Source organism: Uranotaenia lowii, chromosome 2 (assembly GCF_029784155.1).
Source record: "Uranotaenia lowii strain MFRU-FL chromosome 2, ASM2978415v1, whole genome shotgun sequence".
NCBI lineage: Eukaryota > Metazoa > Arthropoda > Insecta > Diptera > Culicidae > Uranotaenia > Uranotaenia lowii.
The window spans coordinates 70,645,860-70,668,119 of record NC_073692.1 but is presented as its reverse complement, the minus strand read 5'-3'; the positions used below and the strand labels follow the sequence as shown (position 1 = coordinate 70,668,119).

The 22,260-nt window shown below is 41.1% G+C and overlaps 4 protein-coding genes across 7 annotated transcripts in view; 1 reads left to right on the top strand and 3 right to left on the bottom strand.

The window, feature by feature from the left end:
* Positions 1-22,260, bottom strand: part of LOC129748050 (uncharacterized) — a 211,293-nt gene that overhangs the window by 143,421 nt on the left and 45,612 nt on the right. The window lies entirely within an intron of this gene.
* On the bottom strand, positions 187-2,162 carry LOC129748051 (zinc finger protein 197-like). Of its 2 annotated transcripts, none has more exons than XM_055742521.1 (2): positions 2,033-2,162; positions 187-1,959 (listed from the first exon to the last, which is right to left on the bottom strand). In XM_055742521.1, the coding sequence occupies exon 2, from the start codon at positions 1,450-1,452 to the stop codon at positions 262-264; it is 1,191 nt and encodes a 396-aa protein (XP_055598496.1). In that variant the 5' UTR covers positions 1,453-1,959; positions 2,033-2,162; the 3' UTR covers positions 187-261. The 2 variants fall into 2 exon arrangements, with proteins under 2 accessions (XP_055598496.1, XP_055598497.1); XM_055742522.1 differs by having other exon boundaries at positions 2,074-2,117.
* Positions 5,903-19,191, top strand: LOC129748043 (protein pigeon-like). The gene is made up of 6 exons (XM_055742505.1): positions 5,903-6,085; positions 6,156-6,267; positions 6,333-7,723; positions 7,790-8,580; positions 8,646-9,070; positions 18,480-19,191. Exons 2-6 carry the CDS (start codon positions 6,204-6,206, stop codon positions 18,629-18,631), a joined length of 2,823 nt encoding a protein of 940 aa, XP_055598480.1. The 5' UTR covers positions 5,903-6,085; positions 6,156-6,203; the 3' UTR covers positions 18,632-19,191.
* LOC129748055 (soma ferritin-like) lies at positions 18,995-20,056 on the bottom strand. The gene is made up of 2 exons (XM_055742528.1): positions 19,649-20,056; positions 18,995-19,588 (listed from the first exon to the last, which is right to left on the bottom strand). The coding sequence occupies exons 1-2, from the start codon at positions 19,956-19,958 to the stop codon at positions 19,188-19,190; spliced, it is 711 nt and encodes a 236-aa protein (XP_055598503.1). The 5' UTR covers positions 19,959-20,056; the 3' UTR covers positions 18,995-19,187.

Sequence of the window (22,260 nt, the reverse complement as noted above, 5' to 3'; positions counted from 1 at the left end):
TACTTTGTCCAGTGAGTTTATACTACACAGGAAGTATCATTCAACAAATTGATCAAATCATAACTATTTAAACGGCTTATTCATCGAATAAGAACAAAACTTAATGAACTCTGAGAAAACCTTTAAAACTAAACAAAGAACAAAATAATTGTTTTAGTGATTGAGTCTTTTATTAACTACTTCCACATAAACTTTAACAAGTTACATAAATTATAGGATTAAAATCACTCCACACATAGAAGCGTACATAAAAAAAAACCTTCACGGAGGCAACGAATGCACATCCAACATGTGGTCACTCAACGCCGCCTTGGCGCGAAATGATGCCTGGCAGTGTGCACACACATGCGGTCGATCGGTGTGCATCAAAAAATGGGCCACCACCGTACGTTTGGCCGAAAAACTCCTCCGGCAGAGGGTGCACTCATAGACCTGTGCATTGTCCACCTTGTACTGTTCCACCGGCTTTTTGGCAGCAACCTGGGACCGCTCCAAGCCGGTGTGCTTGTGGCAGTGATCCTCAAGTTCCGTTCTGGTGTAAAACCCAGCGGTTCGGCAGATAGGACAGGAGTAGGGGTGTTTGGCCGGATGGAGTTCTTTATAGTGCGGTGGAATTTGAGATTCATCATCGAATACTGCTGAGCAATCGTAGCATTTTCTTCTTTTGTTTTGAGCGTTGATATGGTTCTGAATGTGACGACGAGCCGTTCGTTGAACTTTGAAAAGTTTGTTACAGAACGTGCAGGGGTAATCTCGCTGGCCCTTGTGGGTTACTTGGTGTTCTCGAAAGTTTTTCTTGGAGACGAATTGGTGACAGATATCGCACTCAACCTTTTCGTAGACCGATGGGTATGGAGCACGTGGTTCACAACACAAGCTATGGTAATGCTTGCCTCCACAGCTGGAACAAGTCAGCGAAAGTTCCTTGATGTGCTTTGCTTGATGTTTCATTTGAGAGTTTTTCGTCGCTAGCAAACGAAAACATATGCGACATTCACCAATGGAATTTTTTTCTATAACGAAAGTTCGCCAGAGGGACTCTTCGATTTTCTGTTTGACGATGTTTTCCTCATGACCACTTCGAATGTGTTCGCCAAGGTGACTAACGAGATGGAATGCCTTATTGCATATGAAGCATTTATAGGCGGTTCGGTTGTGAACTTTTTGGCAATGTAAATTGTAAGCGTTTATTTTCCATTCGAATTTTTCGGGACAAAATTCGCACTGCCTTTTAAAATTCTTACGTCTTGTTAAGTCGGTCAGTTTCGGGGTGTGTTGCTTCATGTGTGCCATCAAGTCATGCCGCGTTGCGAAAAGTGATTCACATATTTCACAAGAGACTTTTGGGGCCGATTTCGCCACAGTTCGGTAATCTTGAAGTTGCAAGGTATCCTCCGTTTCTATACCACATTCCAAGTGCTCTTCATGCTCATCGTCAATAAGGAATCCCATATTTCTTTCCAACTTTGGTGGCGATTTTTCTGGTTCCTGATCGGGAGTATTGGGAGAACAAATTTCCTCGCCAGATTTAACGCCTTCTTTAGTTTCAGGCTCATCTTCGTATAAATATTCTATAATGCAATCTTCATTGGAGAAGTCATCTTCTATATGACTACCGATGTCCTCAGAAGAAATATTTTCCTCCAATATCTCCTCGACATGTGATTCATTCTCGTGGTTTGCTTCAGATTCGTCTACTATAAAATCTTCCTGTTTTACATCATCCCAATCTTGAGTCTTCGACTCGCCTAACTGTTTATCGTTCTCATCCGGTCCAGCTTTGCCATACCGGATGAGAATGGTACTCGTCTGCGGTTGATGTGACACGGTCAGTAGCGATATCACCTCTTTGCTCACATGTCGATCGAGTATATCCACCAGCTGCACTATCAGAGTGGAATATCGAGCGATACCCACCAGTACCCGGGACTCGCCGGAACATGGCGTTTGCGGATCCAGCTAAAATTGTTATTTTTGAACACCGTGAGCATTTTGAAATGATTTTTTGTATGTGTAATGTGAAAATACTTACAGTTAATTAGCAGAAAAGATGAAATAGGAATCGTGAATTACCTTAAAAATATGTTTTTGACCTAGTTATCAAATTTCATCTGTATAATAACGGTTATTGTTGTAAAAATCACGAAAAACGGTACTTGTTGTAAAACTCAAGGTCGCTTCCGATGTAAACAAAACATGTTCTCGAGAACAAAATGTCTACACTCTAAGAAATTTGTACATATTGGTTATGTAAAAAGTACATACTTTGAAGTTCGACAACTTTTACGTAGAAGTGAGTTCCAGAAATTACATACTTTGTCAGTTCTTTCTGGTCTACAAAACCCTTTCTGTAGAAAGAACTGAAATTTCAGTTAATTTGTGGTAAATGGCGTTTTTCTTCTCACTCGCACCACCAGGGAGTCAGTCTGTTATTAACATCCTACTCGCGCGCAAGCAACAATTTGTGCAGAACTGCCTGTAAGTCTGTGAAAACTTCGAAATTTTTCCGCTTCTCTCGGTAAGTTTGGTAACATTCATTTCTGGTGTACTTATGTGTTATTCAATTCATTTCCATAATTTTAGGATAGTTGTTGGTTTCCTCTGAGTCCAGAAGCGTCATAAAACGCTATCATCACATCAGACGATTCCACAATCTGATTCTACCGTAGTTGCGACCGTAACCAAGCAAGCAGCAGGGGTAATAATTCTTTATTTTTTAAAAAGAATTTTGTTAACCATTTTTTGTTTCAATAGGATTCCCAACTTCAACACCCAGTCGACTGTTGGATCACATCCTGTCCCATAGAAGTTGAATCTCAAGGACACCTGCTCAAGCAAACAAATCGATGTACTGGTGTGGCCAATCCTATCCGGTTGGTTTCCATCCTGATATAGCCAGTTCAATCCCCAACGAAAAAACGGACTTCTTGGATGAACCGGAGAAAGTTTGCAAAAAAAACTGGCCGGAAATGATGAAATCAAATTACTACAAAATCTTTAGTTTTTGAATTGATGGACAATAAATTATCATACTAAAACCAAATGTCAATCAATTTGAAAGAAAATATCCCTGCTTCTTAATTCCGAATAAGAATTTTGGTTTTTTCCCTATTTTATGTGATTTTAACATACTTTTCAGTTCACAGAGCTCTACGTTCTTTTGCGTACTTTCTACATACTGGTACGTACCAGCCTTTCTACATACTTTTTCGTACCATCATTTTTACATACAAGAGAGCCTGGACAAACTCCCTAGCCGAAGAGGGAGAAAGAGCCGCCGCCAATGGAGATATCCGATTACCAGCGATGTTTAAACTCGCCTCGGAAAGAATCATTCGGCTGATTTTTTCCGAGTTTAACTTGTTGTGTGCAGATTGATTTTATCTTCGTTCCAATCATGACGTGATTGCACACAAAACAAAGAGAACAGTTCCGAGTTGATGTTTTCCCCTCTTCGCAGGAATAAAATCACACCAATGAAACAACAGAACGAAGCTTACCGTACACGAATGCTCACGAGCGATCGTTGCCCGACGGACCGAGTTAACATTCCTCGCACCCTTCTCTCGCTCGTTTCCCGTTCCCTTGTATCTATCACTTTTAGCCACGCCCCCATGCGTTGTCCGATTGATGTGTTCGGCTGCCGAACGAAAACGATTTTTTCTTTAATTCGCTGAACTGTTCGTTTGCTTCGCTGATGTTTCTCCCCCGATTGCTGTTTACTCCTGCCGAGTTTACCCGAAGCTTACTTCCTGATGCTTTCCGAGTTGAACTTTAGATAGCATCATTGCAGATTGAGTTTAACGAAATAAAATCGTTCTGCAAAGAAGGGCAAAGTGCGAGTATGTAGACTCGCGATTTTAACATCTCTGCCGATTACTTTATGACATTTCTCGCCGCCTCAGTGGTGCAAGGACTAATGCAAGAATGCCGCTAAAAGACCGAGCAGGTCAGTTATTGACCGATCGAACAGATCAGCTCAAACGATGGACTGAGCACTTCGAACAACTCTTCCGAGTCACGAATAGCGATGGCCAACAGAATCTGCAGCTCGAAGCGCCAACAGTAAGTCGCATAAATGGCGTCAACTCGGAAGCGCCTTCGCTGGCTGAAATAGAAGCGGCAATCAAAAACATGAAATCCAACAAAGCACCTGGGATCGATTGCATCCCTGCTGAAATGCTGAAAGCCGACCCTGCCCTATCAGCACAAATGTTGCACCGTCTTTTCGCTGACATCTGGGATACTGCAACATTCCCGGCCGACTGGATGCAGGGTATCCTCGTAAAGGTCCCGAAGAAAGGAGACCTGACAGAGTGCGGTAACTGGCGAGGCATAACGTTGATCTGTACAACCCTCAAAGTACTCTGCAAAGTGATTCTGAACAGGATCCAGGAGAAAATAGACGCCACACTCCGACGGCAACAAGCTGGATTCCGATCTCGACGATCATGTGTGGACCACATCACAACGCTCCGAATCATACTGGAACAAATCAGCGAATTCCAGGACTCTCTTCTGCTGGTGTTCGTTGATTTCGAAAAAGCATTTGACCGACTTAACCATGAAAACATCTGGGCGGCTCTAAGGCGACGAGGGGTCCCAGAGAAACTAGTCCATCTCATCGAAGCACAGTATGAGGCATTTTCGTGCAAGGTCTTGCACGACGGTGTCTTGTCCGAACCAATCCCGGTAACTGCTGGAGTGAGACAAGGATGTATTCTATCACCGCTACTTTTTCTAATCGTAATGGATGAGATTCTGATTGGATCGATTGACTGTGCACCGAACCGAGGATTGCCGTGGAATCCTTCAACAATGGAGCAACTGAACGACCTTGACCTGGCTGACGATATTGTTTTGCTCGCCCAAACACAACCAGATATGCAGAGCAAACTCGACGACCTCACCGAAAGTTCCAAGGCAGCAGGTCTCAAAGTCAATGTCGGAAAGACCAAGTCGATGGAGATCAACACAGGAGATCCCTCCTGTTTCCTGGTAGCTGGGCAACAAGTTGAGAAAGTGGAGTGCTTCCAGTATCTTGGTAGCCAGATTACGCCTGATGGTGGTACCAGAAAAGACATCGAAACACGGATCAGAAAGGCCCGATTTGCGTTTGCGAGTCTCCGAAACATCTGGCGGTCACGCCAGATCTCTCTACGAACGAAAATCCGAATCTTCAACTCAAACGTCAAATCCGTATTGCTGTACGGGTGCGAAACTTGGTGCACATATGCGGTAACGACGCGAAAACTGCAAGTATTTGTAAACCGCTGCCTGCGGAATATCATCCGCGCTTGGTGGCCTGGCAACTGGATCTCGAATGAGGAACTACATCGCCGGTGTCATCAAAAGGCGCTAGAAATCGAGATTCGGGAACGTAAGTGGAGATGGATTGGGCACACGCTGCGAAGAGATGAAAACGAGATTTGCAGAGAGGCGCTAGATTGGAATCCAGAAGGTCATCGAAGAAGAGGCAGACCCAGAAATTCGTGGCGGCGAAGTCTAGCCGCTGAAATCCGAACTGTCGACGAGAATCTTGACTGGGACCAGGTGAAGACGCTGGCTCCGGATCGTCAACAGTGGAGGTCTTTTACCACGGCCCTATGCACCGGAGGATCGGCGCGGGATCATTAAGTAAGTAAGTAAGTATTTTTACATACTAGTGGCTTCCTGCACTTACGGGTCGTTTTGACTTCTTTTTACTTACTTCTGTGTAGGATTTTCTAAGGGTGTACGCCTACACGCTACGCAAACAAAAAAACTTTTGGGTAATTTTCTCATATGCGTAAAAAAAATCTGAGCAGTGAGTAGCCCCTCGGTTTGTTTTGCTTCTGCGCTCTTATCTTCCGGTTGTTCGCGATTATCGCTTACCGTTTTTTTTTTGCTGCTGACCTGGCCACAGAAATTCCACAGCATCCGACCGTATGATAAGCCCGTTCCCGTTAATCACGTAGGTGTTTTGTTTGTTGTTTGGACGAGGCACATAAATCAAGATTATTGATTTTTCCCCAAAAAGTGCATCACAATGTCGCAGAATTGAGTCTGCCTTGCGAGGTGTCGTCGTGTTGAGGAATTCACTGTGGTAAGTTGCGGAATTTGATATCGATTTTTTGAGATGTTTGAAAAATTTACTTCAAAAATTTTGTTTATAGAGAATGGTAATTGTCCTTTTGAAAGAGTTTGAATAGAGGATCATCATTATGTTGAAGCAGGAAAATCTTGCAGCAAATTTCTGTGGTCTTCTATCCTTGAGTGGAAATCGAGGTGAGATTTGTAGTGATCTTTTTCAAATGAAGCACGAATGAATTAAATCAAACATTGCATTTCAGATGTCGCCAACGAATGGCGCATACTGGGCAAAGAGCAGAACGGTTCCCTGCTGGCCGGGTGGGTTTCTTTCAGCCCCAGCAATCGATCGGAGCAGAAAAGTCGCATTGGGTCGTATTCACCGCAGCACAAGTCGTTCGACATTTTGTATACATTCCCACAAAAAGAAAACATTATCCAGGCATCCGTCAACCTCACTAAAACGTTGTTATTGTACACGACCAAAGAACTGCGGCAGGAGGATTCGGGCCGCAAAACGGACATTTACAGAACGTTTCTGGTAGAAATTAAAGCCGACGTAGAGGTGGAACCACACCTGCTGATGGAAGTTGATCGAAACCACCAGATGATGGGACAATTTCTGTGGCGCAATTTAGCAACTTTTGAGAAAAGTCAGCAGGATAAATTCTTGCTTCTGATTCACCACGAGCAGGTCCTACTTTATACAGCAACGTTGAAAAAACAAACGGTAGAGGCTGAAAATGAGGATATCTTGGGCACTAGCTCAAAGTTGAACTACTCGGATCCTAAAGCTTGGTATTTGGACAAGTCTTCGCTGAAAAGTGAAACAATAGCCAAAGCTTTTGTTTGGGCCCAATGGGATTCCACAGTGCAAGCACTCTACTACATTCATATGAAGCCAGCTCCGAAAACGCTGTTTGAGAAAGATGAATCCAATGGAGAACGCAAAATGAATCCTACTTTGTCGGCTTTCCAATTTCACGATGACCTACGAACTGAAACCGTTCTCAACATTCCTCTAAATCTTCCCAACATTCCCACCTCCAGCTCCGGCACAGAAGACATTTACGAGGATGACACGGTTCCTCTAAGAATCCACGATTCATCCCTGAATCTGGTAATTGTTAGTGATCCGTCTGGAATGCTGTATGTTTGTCACTACTATCTGTATCAACCCATCAAGCAATCTGACGAGGAAGCTTCGTGCTCGCAAAACATCTGTGACGTACACTTTGCCTATTCGGTAACGATTCTTCACCATGGATGCGTGATCCACTGTGTCATTCCCGGAATTCCCTGGGAAAAAGCTAAAAACATGAAGCCAACTTTCACACTCCACGGCGATCATCACATGTTGGTTTTCCAGGCCGATCTATTTATGCACCTGCTGGACGTGGGTCTTTCCCATGAACCATGCTGTCACATCGTGTGTGCTCCGTTTACGCGTCAACCGATAACGCATTTGGTGCCATGCTTTTCTACCAACAACATCTGCTACGATTCGGCCACATTGGATCTGATTTCGATCACCATTCCCAAAAGTCACCTGATTGAAGCGTTCCGTAACGATACCTCGGTAGACAATCGGCTTGCCATCGTTCACTATTTCCTCGCACATTCCAGCGGAGATATTGTTGAGATTTTTTCTGAGGTAATTTTAAAATCAATTTAGGTAAATTTGTTTATAATTTCGTTAAACAACTGTTTAAATTTTTAGATATTGGATATCATAATGGAACGTCCGCTACATTTGGATACGGTACCCCTCTTAAAGGAAGCACTCGTCTCGGCTACCTACGCATCATCGAAGAAAGGTCTTTCCCAAGATCAACTGGCCCTATTCCGATTACTTCCCTTAACAACTTACAACTGTTCCAAACCGATTCAAGCTAAGGTGTCCAACCTGAGCGTTGGACTTTCACACGAGACTCTCTACAACACGACAATGATGTTGCTATCACCGCAACAACGTCTCTCGCCCTACCGCAAAGATATCTGGACCAGTTTGTGGGAGCGCCTGAGTGACAACAAGGAACGCGCCCGATTCATCCAGGAACAAGTTTCGGAAAAGCTGATGTACTCTCTAACCTGTTACCAACCAGAAGCGCTCTCTCGTTGTACTACCCCAATGTCCCCAGCAAACCCTATCGTAAACGTCGCAGCCGAGTTTGGTGCCGCCAGTTCCCGTTCCCGAATGCAGCAAGCAAACGATTTGCTTCCATTCATGGAGTCGGAAGCGTGCACCGCAAGCAAACAGGAACTGGTTCTGAACGTTAATCTGCGGGAGCTGAGCATGCATTTGGTGAAGCACAGCGTTAAGGAGGTCAGCGGTTTCCGCTGGCTGAGAAATGCTTTCTATGACAGCAACCCGGCACCCTCGCACGTGCATGCGGTTGCCACCCGGTACGTTGCCGCCCAACTTGAACAGTCTCGGGCACTTTGCGTTCTGGTTTGCAAAACTGCCGGCCTAGATTTGCAACAGGAAGCTGACCGTGGATTTGCTTTGGTGTAAGTTTTAAAATTATCAAAAAAAAATCCTTGAACTTTACGAAAATACACTTTTAAATTTTCAGTGACCAACTAAGCAGCGCCCAGCAACTGAAGCTGTTCACAATGTTAGAACGCTACTGCCTGGCAGCGGAATCGCTAGCTTTCCCGCTTCCCCTAGGATTTTCCTCCTTCTTTACCTACCTGGGTTACCGGGCGCTTTCTTTCGACAACTTTATGCAGCACGTGGAACATCACGTGTTCGAGCTGCAAATCGACGTGGTCAAAGTGATCATCACCGACATCGATGACTCACCGGAAGGTATCCAGCGGAAGCTGAGCCTGATGATGACCTTGCCAAGAACCAGAGCCAGACGATTGCTTAACGGGTGGAATCATCCGGTAGCGACCATGCTGAAAGGGCGGGAGCATGCTTTGAACATATTGTCCGGAAATTCCGTTCATCCCAGAGGCTACTCGCAGATTAAGAAACGGGAGTACAAACCTAAAGGTACGTTATTGATTAGTTTTTATTATTTGTTGTCTGTTAAATGTTCATGTTTAAATACATCTTTCTGTGATATAAAGTTTTCGTTGAGTAAGTGTCCGTCCTTTTGCGTTTGTTATTATTCCTTGCATGCCGAAATTTATTTGTTTATATTTTACATCGCTTTCATTTGTTATCAACTGTTCAACACTTGTACTGAATCATCGTGGATTTTTAACAACCAAAAATTAAAACCCAAAAGGTGTTTTTTTCGAACAGCTATTACTGTAAAGCCAAAGATTTTAGCCGAACAAATTGTATAGATCTGAAACTTTTATCGTGATACCGTGATATCGTGGTCTTTATAAGTTTATGCCGCCATATAGGGCGAATACGAAATTATTGCGACACCGAAAATGTCATGCCAATTTTCTTATAATGTTTAGAATCCAACCAACATTTTTAGGTTGTTGAAAAATAAAAAGGAAAGTTAATCGATGGAGCCTTGAGTGTAAAACTGAACGCATTTTCGCTTGATGCCCTCCAGCAGAGGCTTTATAGTGTCATCCGGTACTAGTTTCTCATTTTTTTTCATTTTCTTAACATTTCTTTCTCGTCTTTGACTGTCTTCTTGCTGTTCCGATGTTTCCGCCCATTATTGCCCAGTACTGCTCCACCGGGCGCAGCTCTAGAAATTTTGGCCTCATACCACTCTAGGACACTTTGAGAATAGTGGCATGATGCCAATTATGGCAAAAATAGCGGAGGTTCGCCGTGCTGCTGCAATAACGGCAACAGGCGCTTCACGAGGCACTTAGATCCGCCATTTACTGTGCCCTTTGTCACGAAAGGCTTACTCCTCAGTCCGCAAGAGCAGATGGCCTGCCAAACGAGATGTTTGGAGGTGAACTTCGACATTTTCTTCTTCTTAAATTTGTCGTCTACATCGAACTTGCTCTTGCCGGTGCAACACCGGAATTTGCTTAAAATCGGCTTTTATATACGTTTCGTCGTCCATCACACAGAAGCCATATTTTGTCACCGTCTTCTCGTAGAGCTTCCGTGCCCGAGTTTTAGCCGTCGATTGTTGCTGCTCATTGCGTTTTGAGAAGTTTTGTACCTTGTATGTACACGTAGCAAAAAATATAGATTTATCAGTTATTTTACGAGTCTACACAGCAAATTTTTTTTTGCTGGAAACCAGCAAAATTTTGCTGGTTTTTGTCCCGCTGACTTTCCAGCAAAATTTCCAGCAATTTAAATTGCTGCAAAAAACAGCAAACGTTAATGCTGGTTTCCAGCAATTCAAATAGCTGGAAAATCAGCAATCCAGATTGCTGGAAACCAGCTATTTCTTTCAAAACAACCGGCTGTATTTAGTACCAAATTTATATTTCAATTCTAAATTAAATATTGAATACTGGCTGTGCATATAAGAGCAATGAAAAAGAATTAGTTTATTCTATTTTTAAATTATGTTTTGTTTATTTTCAAGAACTTTTTTTTTAAATTTTCAACACCGGCTCTGGGGTGGCAGCTTTGTGCCAGAGTGTTGATCATTCGCTACCTGAGAAAAGAGTTCTGATTAGTATCTTTTATGAAATCTGTCCAATAAAAACTCACCCTTGACTTGTGTCTGGTTGCTAGAATATAGAGGAAAATAAAAATAATTATATTAATCCAACCAAAATTCGTAAAATAAAGTCTCACCTTGCTTCAGCGTACGAAAACAAACAGACTTCATAATGTGACAACTCGATTGCTGATTTTCCAGCAAACTAGATCAATTGCTGGAAAGTCCAGCAATTTGAAAACCGATTACTGATTTTTCAGCAAAAATGACAAGAACACAACCGATTGCTGAAAAATCCAGCAATTAGAAAACCGATGGCTGGTTTCCAGCAAAAATTTGGATTGCTGAACGTTTCCAGCAATTTTTTTTGCTGGAAATCGAGGCAAAAATTTGCAGTGTACATGAACATAAATATGGTTGTTTGGTTCTGACCCGGAAAAACGATCAAAACAACAATCAGATGATACTTTGCCACGAAAGGATAAATGGTTGATTTAGCGATCGCATCGATGCTAAGAATCCAACAGGAATTTTCATTCAATCGTTCGTATGGCTGTTTCTACTGTACATGCTGCTCCCCGTGAACGTTGGAAATCGTTGATTCAAAATATTAATAAAATTAATTTGAACAGATAAAATGCATTGTTTTTCTTTTTAAAATGAAACAATTTTATTTTATTTTTCATTTTAATTATAAGATCAATGGCATGAATTTTAATTTCATTGTTTTTTTTGCATCTGCTGGGGGAGCCGCCGCCATGACCCTGAAAAAAAAAACTGTTATTGTTTTTTTCGGTGGAAGTTGAACTGCCGGCGCCCTGAAATAAAATAAAAGCTGTTATGAAAATATGATAGTGATAAATAAAGAATACTATGTAACTTACGTGATATGATCTTATTCATCGCTGTTTATTATTTAACCTTCCGGATAGGCCCTCGAGGGTCAAAATGCACTCACACATCTCTATCTGAAAACATTTTAAAAAAATTCAAAACAAAATCAACTGAAAAAAATAAATCATATTTACCTTTCCGCTTCGTGTTGGTTTATTTCTTCCACGAGAAATAACTACTGGCTTTTTTTCCTCTAAGTCGAACAATTTACTTTACAAACTCAAGCTCAGTCAAGCATCAGTGATATTAAAAAAATAACTATTAGATATTATAATGTAGACTTAGGAAAATATAGCATAATCTACTAGCTGTTGAATTATTTTAGCGATATGCGGTTGAGAAATCCTCTACAGCCAAATCAACTTTACATAAACGCTAGTTTGTTTGTAGTTATCGATGTTGATTAAGCAACCCATAATCAACCAAAAATATGTGATATAGATGAGCCAACCATACGAATTTTGATAACAACCTATAAAGTTTTTTATCCGTGTATGTAGTCCAGCTCTCTTCTTTGCATTCTGGACATAGCTCTGCGACATGCCGATCTATTGAGCCAAATCATGGCTTGAGACGTTTGGATTTGCTTTAATCATCCGCTTCACATTTCCCTCCGTCTTTTTGTACTACGGTTCCGGTTTTTATCATTTCCTTTGCCGTGGTCCAACGTCAACCGCTTCAACACTCTGGATACGGTTGGTGGTTAATGATTAACATTTTGCCCAACTGCCGATGAAACAGGTCAGGAAATTCCATATGTTTGGAAAGATTTGTTCTCTCGACTCGCGTTGGTTCACCTCCATTTTTGTAGAATCAAAAAACACGACTTCGAGTTTGACAGCATTAAACAATACACATCAATGAGAAGGTGTGCAAAATTTGATTGATTTTTACCCAATGGCATAAAAGTTATACCCTGTTGAAATGTGGCTCCATGCATGACACACGGTCCGGTAATCTTCTAGTGGTTCCAGTTCGACTTTTTCCATGACTGAGGCTCGACGACATTCTATGGCACAGGCATTTTGCCTCTAAATTACTCAATCGAAGTTAAACTTTGTTGAGACAATTCGATAATCCCAGAAAATGTCATACTTCTGTTTCATAAGCGGTAGGGTGGAACGAAGTTACTGCTTTGATCTTTTAGAACGACAGAGCGAATTACACTCTACATTCTTAACTTTGAAGTTTTTAGCACTTCCTTAACTTCGATTATTACGCCTTCAAGTACGTAACACTACATCCCATTAAAAGTTCGTCCATCAACGCCTGGAACAATTCCGGTGTTTATATTAATCCGAAGGGCAGACGTTAAACGAAGTACACCTTTTTTGCTCGTTGTCTTTGCATTCCTTGATTCTTCTGTTAACGCCACACGTAGAAAAACTTATTACAATACATGAATTCTATTCATTCACGATAAGTATTGGATGTCTTTCAAGAAGTACGGCTTAGTTCGCACGGCGTAGACCCAAACAAATACGTGTTTATCGTTGGATTTCCCGACGGAAAAATGTCCCCTGAGGACAACTGGTCGAGTTTCAAATTCAAGGTATTTTCAAGTGTTGTTGGAACTCTTCAGCCTGTCTTTTTTCCTTGCCTTTTCCTTTGCCTTAAAGTCTTTGTTAAAGGTTCCAGTAATGTTCAGGCTTTGAGCTCATATTTTGATTTATACTCTGGTTTACGAAAATACTGCGTCGACTGAAGACAGCGAAGAGATGTGCTCTTAGAAATCACCATAAGCTTAAACCCTCCTAAACTTAGATCGAAGACTGAACTGCGCTTGTAAAACTATCTTTTTCGAGTACAACGTAACCTCAAGTCCAACCCAAAAGCGTTCTGGATGCGGAATGAACCTGGTATTCCAACTCAAATGTTTCTGGATGGCAACGCTGCGAACTCTGATTGCGGAATCAGTGATCTCTTTGTTCAAAAATTCTCGATTACCTTTGCTACTGTTTCAACATCCTATCATTAGGATCAACAGGTGATCCGTTGATGTTTTTACACAAATAAATAAATGATAAATCCCCAGAACCTGTGGAGAGTGCTGTTAGGATTGTTTCACCACTTTGATTCTGCATAAACACGTTTGTAGTAGAGGATTGGGTCATATCTAAAGCAGCGGTTAAGTTCAAAAACTCTCTATACAGGCCCGGACGGTATACCATCTACCTTTCTAAAACGATTAATGTCTGTTTTACTGACTCCTGTGAGACTCATCTTTCAAGCTTCTTTGGACAGAGCCACATTCCCTTCGATGTGTAAGAAAGCTTAGATGTTCCAGGTTCATAAAAAAGGAGATCGAAGGGATATCAACAACTTAGAGGAATCTCCTCTTTATGTGCAATTTCATCAGTTTAGTCGTCATGAATCCGATTTTCTCGTACTGTAAACAACTGGACGTAAGTTGACAGTTAGGAGACCTCTATCCAGTCAGTTCTCTGCCTCGTCCGGTGTGCCCCAAGGTAGTCACCTAGGACCGATTATCTTCTCAATCTATTTTAACGATGTGCGCACACCCGAAACTTTGTTATGCTGAAGATCTTAAACTGTTCTACACCATAAACGGTCAGGACGACATTAATATCCTGCAAAACCAGTTCAAACTATTCGCACACATCAGCTGCCTGCCTTTGAATCGCAGTAAGGGCTGTCCCAACGGTAGATGCAAAACACGGTTTTCGACCACGCTAAAACATTTCGGCTGGCACCGGTGGCGTTAATTGCTGTTTTAGCACAGTTATCGATTTCAAAATTCCCAACAGTTATACGCCTTTGTTCCAAATTCATGCAAATTTGGAACAGGATTTCAAAATATACGACAGACCGATTTAGTTCACGGTGAGAAAATTTTAGCCAACAATGATTTCTTTCACACATGTTTGGGCAACATTGGGTGTGATAATAGTTTCTTTTTGAGATATTATTTGAATGTTTTTTTTTCGCTTCAACCACCCTATACGTAACATAAATTGAGAAAACATGTTAATAAAAACCATATCAAGTATAAATAACAGATGTCACATTATTCTCGATTTAATATCTTTAAATAAAAAGCTTTTCATTTGGGCTCGACGAATTATTTAGTGAATCCAGTCAGCGTTCTAAAATTTGAAAAAAATAAACGAAAAGAAAATTTTAATACTTTTTCGATGAGGTAAAATAAATGTTTATTGTTTGTTCTATAATTTTTGTTTTATTTGAGATATTGAGAGATTATTAGTTTCGTATGGTTTGCTCGGAGTTTTCGTCAATATCAGCATATTTTTCTGTATCCATACTGCCGCTATTCGCAAGACTGTCCCATATGCATTTTCGTCATTTTTCAGTTTATCTCAAAAATCGTTCAAATACAGTTAGTTCTTCAATTTAGACTAAAAACTTTCATAACTTTGTTCTCAACATATATGAAAAAAATACCAAGTCATGTCTGTCCCATATGAAATATACCCGCAAAGCTGTCCCATATGTCTATTTATACAGAATGCTTCAAAATTGCTCCTCTAATTTACGTTAATTTAACAAATATTCATACAATGTGTGCGACAAAATAAGCATTCATTGAAATTGCGAAAGTTAGACTAGATAAAACGGTACAGTAAAGTTAAAAATAACAATCTCCATAATTTTTACAAGCTAAGTTTAGCCTAATGGGTAAATTCCATCCAACTGTTTTTTTTTTAATTTCGCATGAAGCTTTTTGGATTGTTCTTTGTTAAACATGGAAAATAGTCAGCTACAAAGCCATATTTTTTAGGTTTTTGTTATGCTGTTACTTGCGGCTTGGACTTTCATAAAATCTATGAACAAAAATACGCGTACCTGGTAGCACACGCTTAAGTCATATTGAATTGATTTTTCTCATCAAACATTTGCAGCCAAGATACTTTGCTGTTTCTGATTCAGCATTAATTTAATTTGAAGGTATTTATAGTCTTTCTAAAAAGATAATCAGCCGAAAAACTTTCCAAAATATGATGGTAAAGGTTGTTTTATTCATGGAACGTTGTTATTCATTTTATTTTAGACCCACTCAATTCTTACGATAAACTTTCTTTATCTTTGACTATTTAAACATGTCAAAAACATCATTTCAAACTTATTTTTATCAGTAAACAACCAGTAAAGTGAATAATACAGCGCAGATAGAGAGAACCAAATGATCAACTGACAAAAGAAAAGCCAAATATGGAACAGCTTTGCGGGTATATTTAATCAGCATGCGAAATATACTCGCAAGGCTGTCCCATCGTTATTTTCTCCTCCGCATCAACAACTTCCAAATCAAAAACACATTGGACGAAATTCTACAACAATTATCTTAATATCTGTGAAGAAAGAAGTAGAAAAGGTAAAGTTTCAACCGAAAAATCCACGAAAGTTTATAAAAATCTTTAAAGCCGTTTTTCTCGGTTCGTTATTTTTGCATATGGGACAGACTTGCCGGCAGCGGCAGCATACATAAATTTACAAATAGTGAAACAAGTTTTTGTCAAACAAAAATGTCGACAAATCAAAGGAAAATTTCCTTGGACTTTGGGATAAACATTTCTCGTTTCCTTTATCAATGTCAGCAATAACTTGAAAAAAAAAATGCTTTTTCATTTCATTTTAATAAAACCTTATTCCATTGATTCAAAGCAATTTGATTGAACTAATTGAAGAATTGTTTCAATTGACCTTTTTTCCTCGTTGTGTAGTCATTTTTGCTTTTAAATTAATGAAATCCTGGTGGAATAGTTGAAATCATTGTTCTGTCAAAATGAATATTCGTAGAATTAATTTTAAGACAATCAACCGTGAAACTCAAAACTCATGCAATTTTTCCAATAAAATGGGTTTTTTCTTCTCAATTATTGAGTGTCTGCAATGAAAGTGTTTCCGTTTTAAATTTTCTCCTACACCGGTGGGGAGTGGGTGTTTTAGCCGATTCTAAAATTTCGAATTGTGCTAAAACTGGTATACTTAAAACCAATATTTACGCCTGAAGCGTTGCAGGTGCTCTAAGTGTTATTCTTGATAAACTGGACTTTCGTGTTCTTTCCGAATAAAATGTCCCAAAATCCCATACAAACTTTAGGCTCGTTCCCGTGATCCGATCTGGCTAAAATTTGGCATGAGACCTTTTACTATGCGTAGGATCAATTTAAGCCTGCAGCGCATACATTTTCAAATGTCGGGTCATTTAGGGCACTCTAATGTGCAGTCATCAGATTCTCACAAAGTCGGCAGCCTTTTTGCACGGAGTGCTTCATAGGAGATGCGTACATTACGCGGGTGGACCATATCAATGATCTGAGCGTAATACTCGGCCGTAAGCTTGAGTTCAAATCACATACGAACGACGTCGTCTATAAAGCCTCTAGAAGCCTCGGATTTTTATTTCTAGTGGCCAAGGCCTTCATGGACGTGTTCTGTCTGAAGAGCCTGTATTGCAGCATAGTTCGATCCATCCTCGTATACGTATAATACAATACGTATCCGCAGTCTGGTGGTCCTACTACCAGGACGATCTCAAGCGGCTCGAGGCTATCCAACGGCGCTTATTGCGTTATGCCCTCAGACACCTAAACTGGCAAGACCCGTTTCACCTGCCAAGCTACGAACATCGATGTCATCTCATAGACATGAACACTCTTCAAGCAAGAAGAAATGAAACACGAGCTTCTTTCGTCGTCGATCTACTGAGATCGTGAATCGATTGTCCTACGCTACTGGAAGCTATTCCTCTTAGTGTGAGACCCCGTGGACTGAGAAACCAGGACCTTCAACTGTATGTTCCCATTCGATTGAACAACCGTGAAGCCAATAGTGCTTTCATCGGTGTTATGAATACGTTCAACTGCTTTTCCGAGCTCTTCAACTTCGACGTTTCGAGGGATGTTTTCCGAAGGAAAGTTATAAGTATATTGTGGAATCGTTAGTTAGATGTAAATTTAGTGAAATTTATATTTTAATTTCATGTCATCATTTGGACCTATATTTTGTCTGTTGATTAAATAAACAAATATAAATATAATACTCCGAGGTTTGAGTAATTCCCAGGTTACATAAGACTCTGACTCAATAACCATCTCCGGATGAGCAATAAGACAAAAGCCTTTTTTGACAAGATCGCCAAAGAGAAATCTTGCATTACGTACGACGGTACACCATCCCCCTCTTCCTTTAACACGTAGTTCAACCAGGATAATGAGCCTTGATGCTGGTTGATGAGCCCCTTTGCAAGACTCTTGGTAAAGCTCTCATTCTTATTTTTCTCCACCTCTCTCATTGTAATTTGTACGACTTCTTTTGCATGATTCTTGTCTCATGATTTGTTTTATGTTGTATCGCCAGCACGTTTTACCAAACAGTTTCATCATCATTTAATAGCTTTACTGTACCTGTGCTTTTGTTGCCGATCATCATGCATTTTTTGCAATACGTTGCACCAGTTTGAGAATAGTGATTACCCGCGTACCTATGGTGAACTGAACGGAATAGCACTGCAGCCATCGCCAGGGAATACAACTTCGATTTACAGCCACAGTCAACCAGCATCCTGTTTTCTGTTCGACAAATCCTGCTGTTGCTGTATCGCACAATCCTCAACATCGGACTTATCATCGCTGTCTTCGTCATCGTCATTCGGAACTTCATCTCATTGCATATTGATCCTAGTTATAAGCTTTACTGCTGCCGTGGGATTAATTGTTCTGTTAATTTATTATGTTTTAGATAGTTATTTTATTTATTCCGTTGAACATGTTTCTAAATTTATCGGCTTGGTTCTCAAACGATAAAAAGTGTATCATATCATAGTGTATTCGTATCATATCAATCATTGCATGAATATCAATACCACAAATCAAATAGTCTAGAATTTTACATAAAATTGCATGTATACAATATCTGAAAAGAAATAAATTGGATTTTCTTTGTTTCAAATTCGAAATGTCTAAAAAAAACGCTTCCCCCTAGATCTCGGTGAACAGATGAATGCCGTACAGAGATTGCAGGAACCACTGGACTGCTTCCTGGAGATGCTAACGGCTAAGGCCAGCTTGAACGAGCTAGATTTCAACCTGTTGATCGAAACCACGCTTAGCTCGGTTGACGACTTTGTACTGTAAGCTTCTGGCGCATGTCTGATTTGAAAGAAAACTTTACTGTGCCATCATGACGTATATTCATTAAAATTGAAAAAAAGGATGTCGATATCTATGAAAAACATATTTTTTTTTTAAAAAACGACGTACAACTACTCCGTCAAACTAATTTTTCACGGTCGCTACGTGAGTAAAGGCGTCATTGTTCACAGCATTTCAAATGTACCATTTCGTTTTATATTTTTCGTTCAAGATTTGAAAAAAAATTAAATTAAGAAAAATGGAAAGTGTAGAACCACTTGAGTTGCATGACGATTTTCTGAGTAAACAACAGTTAAAAATAGGAAAGAAAAACCAATGAAAATGATTATTTTTTTATATTGTTCCTTTTACGTATATAAAGTGACCGTTTAGGGTAACGGTTATTAGTTTTTACTATTATTTTCAAGTTTTAAAGTGAAAATATTCTCTTCAATTTGCATTTAAGTATTTTTTCACAATTTTGTTTACCAATTTTTTAAGGGATCGTGCAATAACTTACTCAAAAGTGTCGATTTTGCTTACTAAATATAAACCCTAATCACCTAGAACTACTGATTTTGTCGCGATTCAATCTTCGAACTATTTCCCTATCCAAGCGGAAAATCCCGTCCGGTGCTTTTTGCAACGTTCTCCATCGGGTTTGCAGCAAATTGAGCTGCCGGATACCATCGATTTGTTCCCGGAAAAACTGATTCACGATGAAATCGGCGGTCATCGGATCCTGATACTTGGTGGCCACATGATACACATTGGACAGCGACTCGGAAATGCAATTTTCCATCCGGATTGTTTCATCGAAGGTGATGTTAAGGTTGTTCCAACAGATACAGGGCGGCTTTTTGAGCGTATGAAGTTCGACGTAACCATTGCGCTGAAGAAGATACTCGGCAAGCATATTGGCGTGTTCCGTTTCTTCCTTGCTCATTTCCTTGTACCATTCTGTAAGTGAGCGATACTGGATTAAATAACTTATTTATAAAATAAAATTTAAAACTCAACTAGAAAATCCCAATAATGCTACATTGGACCGCGCAAAGTAATGGCTAACGGAAAGATAAGTATAAGCCGCATTCAGTTCCCGGTTAATCTGCTCATTGATAACGGCTTGCACCTTGCTGTTTATAAGAGGATTCGCTAGATTGTCATCCCGACACTCATCATGAAAATCGTCATCGATATCGGAAACGCAACGAGGACTTTTGTCATCCTCATCACTGCTAGATTTTTTAAAGGCATCCTTGCCGCTGTAAAGTTTCCTACCAAATAACGCCAAATTCGAGAACGGTCTCAGCCGAAGAAGCACTGACATTTTGTTAATGTTTCACTGACAATTTCGAAAATTTTACCAACGAGAAACTTTTTGGACAACCTACTTTGGTTGACCAATTAAAACTTTTTCCATCAACTTCAAAACAGGCCTACTTCAGTTTTTTGTAAATCGAAAAAAAAAACGTTTATTTAACTTTTCTCAAGAACCTTTCCACACGTCCGTGGCGTAGGGATAGCCTCCAAGTCTTCTAAGCTCAAACGCTCACGAGACCGAATCCCGGTCACGGCATACATAGAACACTTTCTGTGGGTTCGTGGTTTCAGTATTTATGAGATGCTAGTCATCATATCCTCGGAAGTTATACGCTTAGAATTAAATAAGTAAAATGAATCCCTTCGAGGAAACATATTTTTTTTCTGTATGTGTTTGTGTAAGCTATCTCACCGAATTTATTTAAATCAACAATAACTCTAAACAGTTTATGACATTTAAATTTGATAAATTAACCCTGACATATTTTACCTCGCGTAGCTTAGTTTTATATTTCAACAACCACTCGGTGAAATTTCAGTAATAGGCGTGGCATAGTTTCTGAGATGCAGTTTCAATGGCAATAGTCCAAAAAGTCCGGTTTTCGTAGTACTACTGTATCTAAGGCCACACAGACTTTAAAAGCTCAAAATTTGTGAAATAATAGTTTGATATTCGATCTACTTTATCTAAACAAGACTTTGAATCTGTCCATGTGGACATTCGGGGAGGGGTTTGCCAAATGTTTACGCTACTTCCCGGAGAGAGGGAAGGGGGTAAAAATTCTCATTTTTCTGTCCACGTGGTATCTGAACGGCCCCTTATGCCATTTATTTATTTTGGTTTTTTATCTACATGGCTTTCCGTCTTATGACATAACCTGATGAACAATATTCCTACAATTAACTTGGTCCATGGCAACCGTTCTCCAATTTCTCGGGCACCCCACGTTCGCCAGATCACGCTCCACTTGGTCTAACCACCTCGCTCGTTGCGCCCCCGCTCGTCTTGTTCCTACCGGATTCGTAGCGAACACCTGTTTTGCAGGACAGCCGTCCGGCATTCGCGCAACATGTCCCGCCTAGCGTATCCGGCCAGTCTTCACCACCTTCTGGATACTGGGTTCGCCGTAGAGTCGCGCGAGCTCGTGGTTCATCCTTCGCCTCCACACTCCGTCCTCCTGTACGCCGCCAAAGATGGTTCTTAACACTCGTCGCTCGAATACTCCGAGTGTACGCAGGTCCTCCTCGAGCAATATCCATGTCTCGTGCCCGTAGAGAACAACCGGTCTAATGAGCGTCATATACAGGTTACACTTCGTGCGAGGGCTAAGTCTTCTCGACCGCAGTTGCTTGTGGAGTCCATAGTAGGCACGACTTCCGCTGATAATTCGCCTCCGGATCTCACGGCTGGTGTCATTGTCTGCGGTCACCAGTGAGACGAGATAGACAAAGTCTTCGACTATCTCCAGCTCGTCGCCGTCGATCGTGACCTTGTTATTACTGGACAAGCGGGTTCGGTCGGCCTCGGATCCGCACGCCAGCATGTACTTCGTCTTGGACGTATTAATCATCAACCCAATCCTTCCTGCTTCGCGTTTCAGTTTGCGGTAGATCTCCTCCACCGCCGCAGATGATCTGCCGACTTTGTCAATGTCATCGGCAAAGCAGATAAGTTGACTGGATCTGTTGAAAATTGTGCCCCGCATTTCGCCCACCGCTCGTCGAATAACACCTTCTAGCGCCACGTTGAACATCATGTAGGATAGACCATCACCTTGTCGAAGACCCCTGCGCGATTCGAATGAACTCGACAGTTCACCCGAGATTCGCACACAGCACTGCGTTCCATCCATCGTCGCCTTGATCAGTCTGATCAGCTTCCCGGAAAAGCCGTTCTCGTCCATGATTTTCCATAGCTCGTTACGGTCGATCGATCCATAGCTTTGAAGTCGATGAATAGATGGTGCGTAGGGACTTGGTGTTCCCGGCATTTTTGGAGGATTTGCCGTAATGTCTGGTCCGTCGTAGACCGTCCCTCCATGAAGCCGGCCTGATGACTTCCCACGAATCTGTTTGCTTGTGGCGTTAGGCGAGGGAGTAGGATTCGGGACAACATTTTGTAGGCGGCATTGAGGACAGTGATCGCTCGGTAGTTCTCACAGTCCAATTTGTCGCCCTTCTTGTAGATGGGGCATATTACCCCCTCCTTCCACTCCTCCGGTAGCTGTTCTATGTCCCAGATCCGCACTATCAACCGGTGTAGACAATGGGCCAACTTGTCCGGGCCCATTTTGATGAGTTCAGCTGCG

Bases quoted from the DNA above. Each gene is read 5' to 3' on its own strand.
- LOC129748051 (XM_055742521.1), bottom strand. From the start codon at position 1,452: ATGGGATTCCTTATTGACGATGAGCATGAAGAGCACTTGGAATGTGGT.
- LOC129748043 (XM_055742505.1), top strand. From the start codon at position 6,204: ATGTTGAAGCAGGAAAATCTTGCAGCAAATTTCTGTGGTCTTCTATCC. The intron at 6,268-6,332 runs GTGAGATTTGTA...ATTGCATTTCAG, and splicing joins ATCCTTGAGTGGAAATCGAG to ATGTCGCCAACGAATGGCGC. The intron at 7,724-7,789 runs GTAATTTTAAAA...TTAAATTTTTAG, and splicing joins TTGTTGAGATTTTTTCTGAG to ATATTGGATATCATAATGGA.
- LOC129748055 (XM_055742528.1), bottom strand. From the start codon at position 19,958: ATGTCAGTGCTTCTTCGGCTGAGACCGTTCTCGAATTTGGCGTTATTT. The intron at 19,589-19,648 runs GTTGAGTTTTAA...GCTCACTTACAG, and splicing joins AGCATTATTGGGATTTTCTA to AATGGTACAAGGAAATGAGC.